Source organism: Euprymna scolopes, chromosome 13 (assembly GCF_053919585.1).
Source record: "Euprymna scolopes isolate OS-2025 chromosome 13, ASM5391958v1, whole genome shotgun sequence".
Classification (NCBI taxonomy): domain Eukaryota; kingdom Metazoa; phylum Mollusca; class Cephalopoda; order Sepiida; family Sepiolidae; genus Euprymna; species Euprymna scolopes.
In genome coordinates this window covers 1,624,826-1,633,785 of record NC_136494.1, presented here as the reverse complement: position 1 = coordinate 1,633,785, position 8,960 = coordinate 1,624,826, and the positions used below count along the sequence as shown (strand labels likewise).

The window sequence follows — 8,960 nt, the reverse complement described above, 5'->3', positions numbered from 1 at the left end:
TGATGAAAAATAAATTTGAATAAATTATATTTATTGGTCCATAAAAATCAAACAAGGAATTAAAATCTTTAATTCATGAATTTTCAAGTCTATGCTCTTTGCATCAGAATGAATGATGAGGACCTAATAAAAAAATCCCTGGATTAGTGTTATTTTTCATCATATATTCCTCATATATATATGTGTGTGTGCGTATATCTGAGTTTAATAAGTAAAAAATGCAATCATTTCAGGAAGAGTTTTTTTTTTTTTAATTTCCAAAGTCAATCGTTCGCTTGGTTTGTTTTTTCATTTCATAATGCTCTTTTGATATTTTCTTGTTACTTCACTTTTCCCAAAATCTGAAAAAAAAAAAAAAAAAGAAAATGAAGCAGGACGACAAATAATCCACTAAGCAATCTAATTAATTCATAAATTTATTGTTTCTAATTTTATTGTAAATGTTTGTTAGAAATTAAAATTGCATCTAAAATCTGCCATGTTAAAATGTGATCAGTTGTGGCATATTTTTTTTTTTTTTTTTTACACAGTGATCACCACTTATCAAGGCCCGGAAGCCACTCAGGGATAAGGGTTATTGCAAGTACATTACGTTAGTGTGGAGATTTGATGAAGTGTTTAATTAAGGGGGCGGTTCATTAGGACTTTGTTAACATTGGACTTGAAGACATCCAAGTTGTAGTCCGGAGGGAAGCAGGCAGACGGAACAGAGTTCCACAGGCGTGCAGTTCTAAGAAAGAAGTTTTGTTCATGGAATCCACGTTTTGAAATGATATGTCACCTGACAGGTTAAAATACCATCATTACATCAAAATTATGTTTTATCTGATATATAAAAATGATATATTAAACATATGTAGATTTTGCATAATAAAAATTATATATGAAAATGATATGTTATCGGGCATATTCAAATGATATACTATAATTAATATTATCAACTATCTTCAAATGTAATATTAAAATGATCTATCATATTGATGTATTATTTGAACGCAATATATTAAAATGATGCCTTAAAATGTAAAGATCAGGTTGACAGGAAAGTACTCGCGGTTTTTAACTTTTAAATTCAGATTAAAATATCTCAGATCAAACAAAGATTTTTTTTTGATCGAAATAAGCACCATCAGAATCAACACACCTTTTCTAACGCAAGACAAGTGTATTTATGCCAGTAACATAAAAATCTTGCATTCTGGTGACAAAGTTGTTGAAGGCGTTTTTGATATCGTTTAGGTTTTTGAAGCATTTCTTATACAGAAAGTTGTCGAGATACTTGAAAAAGTGGTAGTCAGCAGGTAAGAGGTCGAGAGAGTATGGCGGATTTTCGTAGCCCAAATCATTCAACTTCTAAAGGGTCGATCGTGGAGGAGAATTGGGCCTTTTCTGTTGACTAATGCTGCGTGTTGTTGTCGAAGTTTCTGATGCATTTTATCCATTTGTTGACAGTACTTCTGTGCTCTAATGGTTTTATCTGCATTCAAAATCAGTAATGGATTAGACCGGTTGCAGACCACCAAAACAGTTGGCATGACCTTATTTTGATGTAACTCTGGCTTCGAGAAGTGTCATGGCACTTTGTCAGTTGACGTAAAGAACCCATTTTTCATCACAAGTCACAACCAGGTTGTTCTTGCTGCATAAAAGAAGGGAAGATGACATTTCATAACGGTGTTTCTTGTGTTTGTCATGGAATTCGTGAGGCACCCATTTACCTAGTCTTTTGTCTTTCCAATCTCTCTCAAGTGGTTTCAAATTCAGAAACAAGATTGGCTTTAAATAAGGTTCTTACTTGATTGTTGTCAACATTCATTGCCAAATTTATCATCTCGTTGCCACCACGAAATTTCTTAAACCACCATTGTGCTGTGCATTCAGTAGTGGTTCCTGGGTCAAACGCTTTGTTGATATCGCGAGCTGCTTCATGAGCTTTTTATTGGCCTAACTTGAATTGAAATAAGAAAATTGTGCGAATTTGCTTTTTTCCATCTTATATTCAACGTTCTTAAAAGAAGACATAATTGTTTTAGAACGATTGGACAGAGCGAAAAACTCTGTTTCAAATGATATATAAAATAATGCTATTATAACGAAAGCTTGTTTGAAAATACATTGTTTAAAATCAAAAATTAAAAATTCTGCAAGAACTTTCTTCTCAACCTAATTTTATTCGTTATATTATATATATATATTATTATAATGGTGAATGCTCTGACGAACTGCAGACACTTGTGCCCCCACGACGTAGACACCCTCGACCAACCCGACAGGCAGCAAAATCCCACCCACACACAGTAGAGATCCCTAGATGTAAAAGATCTTTCTACTCCAGTAGTTTCTTCCCCAGAACCGCTAAACTCTGGAATTCTATTTCAGGCCACTGCTTCCCCAACTGTACTGACATGCAGAAGTTCAAGTGTAACGTAAACCGACATCTTGCTGCCCAAATCCCAACATAGTACCCCAGTAGTTGTTGCCCCTGATAGTAGCCCCCTGCATCAAAGTGGCAATTTGCCTTGTTTGGGGTGAAAATGTAATAAAAAAAAAAATGAAAATAAAAAATATTTAAATGTTTTTTTTACATAAACGAGTTAACCATGGAGTATTCAGTTTATTACTTCATTATACAAGAATATCTCATCCACCTACAAACTTGTATTTAATGATTGTTTTGCAATAGATACTGACTTTCAGCATAAAACAACATCCAAGTGTTTGATATCTTATAAGCCAAGCTTAAATGATGTCTAGCAATGACTAACGGCAGAAGAAAAAAAAAGAGAAAAGAGTTATCTGCCCTTACCTTCTTTGGAATGTGGGGTTAGATTATTTTGAATGTGGAATCACGGCCACGACGATGATAGCGATGAAGAGGAGGACAATAATGACCCAGTACACTGAAAAATGAATAAGAAAAAAAAATGGTTTAATAGCAAATACTCAAAGATTTTATAGCAATTTATTTTTATTTTATTTTATTTTTTTTTTACTAGGGAGTCACTGCTTATCAAGGTCCATTCAAAGATAAGTGTGAAAAAATGTGGTCTTTATTTAAAACAAGTAAAAAAACATACATTTTTTTATACAGATAGTACCTTTTGGTGGAAAATGTATAAGACCATGTAATGCATTCGTGTGCGTTTGTTGATCTTTGTGATCATATGTGGACTGCGATTAACATATTTTGTTTAATGCGGTTACAGAGGTGATTCTTGGCTTGTATAGTCCATTTTTTTATGATTTTGATTGGTATGCAGTAGTTCGTTCATTACTAGGTCAGTTTGCATGTGCAAACCAAACTCGGAGCGCATGGCATGCATCATCACTGTTGCGTGCCATGAAAGAGAGAGAGAGAGAGAGAGACGGAAGAGGAAGTTGATATCGCCACCTATGGACTGAAACATTAAGGCGTGATAACCGTATATGTCTCAAACTGAAAGTGTTGTGCATTGCGTTCGTATGTTTGCTATGCACAAAACTACAGACTAGTTTTGAAACTAATGTGTCTCTACCTTGTAAAGACAACATTTTGATGATCAGTAATGGTGGAACTTGGGTAGAGCTTGATCATTTAAGAAGCCAAGTCAGCAAGAACTTATTTACATTAGACTAGCTGGTTACTTGTTCGTAAAATACGCTTAAATATATTTTAATTTATGCAGATCTTGCATTAATTATTACAATTCTCTATTGATTATTACATATTATATTGAATCCAATTTATAGTGATGATTTCCAAAGTAACAAAAAAAAAACATGACTTGGGTGCCATCAGCTAGAATTGAAACCAAAACATATAGCACTCTAACTTTAGTTGTTACCATTTGAGCTATCATCAGATGGATAAGAAACAGTTACAGCATACATACAATTAACACGTTTAGTTGATTTATGGCCACCAAATTCCAAATTTTTTTAATTTTGACTCCTTAGCAGCTATTTTACTAGCTATAATCCAGAAAAGAACAGTCCACAAAAATGTAATAATTTGACCTGCCTCACGCTGCTATGTGACCGAGTATCTCAGAGAAGATACACTTTGAAAAAAACGGAGACAGACACACACACACACATAAAGCATTTTATAAATTAGATTTGAAAACAATTGTTATAGTGAGATGGGAAGCACCCATGCGGTATTGTGTTCTACAGACCGGCAGTTCTAGGAAAGAAACTTTGCTCATGGAATTTTTGTTTAGTTTGAGGCACTGATAAAGATTAAATGAAATTTTTGACAATTGTTGTAACTAGATGAGTATTTGTTGCGAATGTTTTGCAGGGAGGTGGGACCATAGATTGAAGCTCAGTCGAGGACCCACTATGGATCAATTTTGTCTAAACAAAATCACCCTTTAACTAATTTTTTTATCAAACGGCACCCGACAGTGACCTTCATCCTCCTCCAATCACCAACAACTCCAAGCAATGTAAGCCCTTTATTTTTCTTGCATATTTTAGATTTTAGCCCATGTCGAGTGAAGAGTTAACAAAGCATTCACTTTCACTCCCTATATTAAAAATGGCTTTCTAAATTTATTTCTTGCTATTTTTTCTCCTAAGCTATTCATATTCAATCTAGGTGTCGTCATGCAAAATCACACAGATTCACTTAATGGGCATGAAGTTATTTCAACATAACTTCTGCTTATTGCTTTTTATTTAAATTAATAATGAAATTAGCCTGGGTGCCTGCCGTTGCCCGGGTGTTTGGAGGTGTGTGTTGAGCAAAAAAAATAAAAATAAAAAAAGTGTTAGTGGGCAGGCAGGCTTGAACCCGTACTGCAAAGGAAGAAAAGAATGTTTTTAAATCTCCGAAACAGTGTTTCATGGTAAACAACTGATGATCCCTGAAACCTTAGTACTATTTTGAATTCGAGAAAGCAAACTGATTCAGTAGGAGATTAAATGACTTACTGACAAAATTTTTTTTTATATATAGTTTTCAAGGTTAAAAAAGCTTCCAAGACATTATATATATATATATATATATATATATATATATATATATAATGCGACAGAAAGTGTAAGGCAGAGTTCATTTACAGTTGAAATTAAAGGAAAACTATCTTCATTACTTTATTCTTTATTTTAGACTTTTTTTTTTAATTAACCTGACAGTTGTCAGCATTTCTTGGAACGAAAACATCCCTTGAATTGATGACCTTTCAACAACATAATTGTTTTACTTGCTGGTTTTGGTAATTGCCAATTTCTACTGAAGTAATCAAAAAATACCTACAAAAAAAAAAAAAAAAAAAAAAACATTGCTCGTCAAGTATCGTCATTAAATGTCAAATTATCTACCGAGGTTTGCCTAGGGTTAAAAAGGAAGTCCTAAAAACAATGGAATCCGAAGGATTAAGGAAATCACGGTTCTATGGTTTTAACCAACAAATATTTCCATCCATCCATATATGTGGATATTTTGGAGAGGTTCGCAACTTGCTTGAGAGCAAAACACCACTAGGTGACTATTTGTAAAAAAAAAAAAAAAAAAAAAAAAAATCGTATTCACACACAAAAAAAAAAAGCTGAAAGTTTTTTTTTTTAAAGTTAAAGGAAAATGAAAATACGACTCCTGGGCAACGTTGGATAGACGAAACTAATACAGGGTGGAACGAAAAAATTGTCGCCCTAAGGAAAACAACAATACAACTTTATTTTAAAACTTTTATTGCAAGAATCAATGCAGGTAACTTGATTATGTAGTAGAGCTGACATCTATTCAATGTAGCCGCCTTCAGCCTCAATCACCACCTTGATACATGTCCGGAATTGGGAGCATGCCTTTTCCACAAGCGCCAGTGGGAGCTTGGCGAATACTTGGCAGATGGCGGCAATCAGGCCGGCTTTGGTGTTGTCAAACTGACTTTGAAGATGTGAGGTGGCATGATGTGGCCCTCACTTAAAACCATACCAAAAACCATAACCGTGACCAGAAACTTTTATTACCCCGTTATTCATGGATAACTTGGATCAATAGAAAGCATGAGTTGTACAACGGCACAAAAAGATCATGTAAAGCTGGTCTAATGGTTATCGTTCTTGACTTACTGTCTTTAGAATTGGGTTTCGATCTCAGTTCCAGTATTTTACTAATAAAAAATGAACTGTTTAGAAAAAAACATAATACTTGCATGCACATGTCCCAGTTTCTGTATAAATTAGAATATGCATATTTTACGACCGGGCAACGCCAGGCGGCCTGCTAGTATTAAATAAATGTTAACTAACCTCCAGCCCCTCTCCCTTCACTGCACTTGTCTTACAAGTACTTCAATGCAATATGCACTGATGAACCTCCTGCTCTGGTGCCCCTTTGGCATAAATACACCCAACCAACCTAACTATCAGCAAAATCCAACCCCATCACTGTAGAGGTCCCCAAATACAATTATGGCTTTAGACTCTAATAGCTTCTTTCCTCAAACTGTTGTCATTTGAAATTCCCTCCCAGCTCCTTGTATCCTTGACTGATCTCACATGCAGAAGTTTAAATGTAATGTAAACATTTTGCTGCACAACTCCCCACTTAGAATGCCTCTTAAAAATCTGGCCCTTAATTCTCAGTAGCCCCATTATGTTTCAATGACAAAGTGCTTTGTTTTGGAGCAAATAAAAGTTTTTAAAAAATGCATAGATGGAACTCGAACAGGTACTACTATTTCATCTCTAAATGATTCTAGAGATAATAGCAACAAAGAGATAATCCACATTTTTTAAATCGGGGCCTTACATCCGGGTCCACTTTAACGTGTCAAACTCAAGATCAGAAAAAAGAGAGAGAAAGTAAAATAGTAAAACTTAAAGAATTTAAAAAAGAGAAAAAGAGAAAAAAAGAAAAAAGTACAAAAATGAAGGAAAAAAGAGAAAAAAGTAAATAAAAGTGAGAATAATGAAAAAAAGGAAAGATAAAAAAAAAGGACAAAAACGAAGGGGAAAAGGTAAAAAGAGGAAAAAGTTGAAAAAAAAAAGGAAAACCCGAAGAAAAAGGGAGAAGAAAAAAATACGGAAAAGGTTAAAAAAAGAAAAAAAGAAAAACAGTTTAAAAACGGGAAAAAGATGGGGAAAAACGAAAGTTAAAAAAAAAAAAGGGAAAAAATGGGAAAAGGAAAAAGTTAAAGAAAAATTGATAAAGAGAAAAAATGTAAAAAGGAAAAAAAAAAGAACAATGAAAAAAAGAAAAATGAGAAAAGGTAAAAAGGAAAAATGAGAAAAAGTAAAAAAAAAAAAAAAGGAAAAATGAAAAAAGGGAAAAAAAAGGAAAAATGAGAAAATGTAAAAAGGAAAAATGAGAAAAGGTAAAAAAAAAAAAAGGAAAAATGAGAAAAGAAAAAAAAAAAGGACAAAACCAAAGAAAAAGGTAAAAAGAGGGGAAAATTGAAAAAAAAAAAAGAGAAAAAGGAAAAACCAGGGAAAAAGGGAGAATAAAAAAAAAACCGGAAAAGTTAAAAAAAAAAAAATGAAAAGAGTTTTAAACAGGATAAAATGGAGAAAAAAGGAAAGGTTTTAAAAAATGGGAAAAGGAAAACGTTTAATAAGAAAAAGGGAGGAAAAAAAAAAAGAAAAACCGACAGAAACCGAATTTTACATGTGCACCAGATAACAGCTGGTTTCATTTAAAAAGGTAGACCCCACAAGACTGGATTGGAAAATGATATTCGTGATTAACATGACTGAACCAACCAAACTCACAAAGGTCACAAGAAAGAAATTTATTTTTCAAACAAATAAAAAAATACAGCTGAATATCAAATTCGAATCAAGAATGAAAAAAAACTTTGGCACCAATATTAAAAGTTCAAACATTATTATTTGTATTCACTAGGAGTTCTCACACAGGACATCATTAGAGATTGCTCAATGACAACAATCGCTGGTGTTCCCTGGAGTCTGGGTGACAACAAGTCTCCTCAGATTTCCAGTACTTTCTATCTCTAATGTTAAACTTTCGTGAAAGCACTCGTCCTGCTACAACAACTTCCTTTACTCTTTACCTTTGCGAAAAAGTAAACAAAAATTTTATGAGCAAAGTTTTTTTGCTAGGACTTTTTTTTTTTTTACATAGACATCACCACTTATCAAGGCCAAGAGGCAACTCGAGGATAAGGGTTAAAGAGTGTACAGTAGAAATTGGACAATATAGTAATCGTTAGTAATGGAGATTCGGTAAATTTGTTAACTTTTATGGAACGGCTCATCAAAAACTTGTTTACATTAGACTTGAAGACAACCCTATTGTAGTCAACCGAAAAGCAGGAAAACGGAAGACAATTCCATAGGCGTGCAGTTCTAAGAAAGAAGCTTTGCTCATGGAATCTACGTTTAGGTTTAGGCACAGATAAAGACTGGGGGAAATTAGTGATAGTGTTTTCTGCTAGACGGGTGTTTCTTGTGAAAGTTTGGCAAGGGGGGATCATAGATTGGAGCTCATCCGAGCACTTGCCATGAAAATAACAATAAAGCAGAGACAAACTCGGAACATCTCTTCTGTGAGAAAGAAGTTGCAGAGAAGAGAAAAGGACATCCCCCACAAGGCTACAAAGTTTATTTTGAACTCTATCGAGGCAGGATAAGTCCTTTCTAGCAGCTCTTGCCCAGATGTGACAACAGTACTCCATCCTTGGACGTACCTGGCTCTTATATAGATACAGAATTGCATCAGCAGTGAGATATCTACTGGATTGATAGAAGGATCCCACCATTTTTCCAGCAACCTTGGCAACGGATTTAATGTATGTGTTCCATTTAAGATTAGGAGTAAAGGTCAAGCCAAGAAGCTTGTCTATCTATGGAACACAATATCGTGGGGCGGCTTCCCATTTGACTATAACATGGTCGTTTTAAGCTCTATTGTAAATAGGTTCTTGTTGAGCCATCTTCTTATACAATTATACCCTATGCAAGTTCCGCCATTACTGATCATCACAGTGTTATTTCAATGTCTACCTAAACCC

At 34.1% G+C, this 8,960-nt stretch overlaps 1 protein-coding gene across 1 annotated transcript in view; it reads right to left on the bottom strand.

The window, feature by feature from the left end:
• Positions 1-227: 227 nt before the first annotated feature.
• The window catches only part of LOC145291917 (syntaxin-8-like), a 190,834-nt gene continuing 182,101 nt past the window's right edge, over positions 228-8,960 (bottom strand). The window contains exons 8-9 of the mRNA XM_080137763.1: positions 2,807-2,900; positions 228-341 (exon numbers count right to left, since the gene is read on the bottom strand). Of these exons, the coding sequence (XP_079993889.1) occupies positions 2,830-2,900 (71 nt within the window). The 3' untranslated portion in view covers positions 228-341; positions 2,807-2,829. The remainder of the gene's footprint in view (positions 342-2,806; positions 2,901-8,960) is intronic.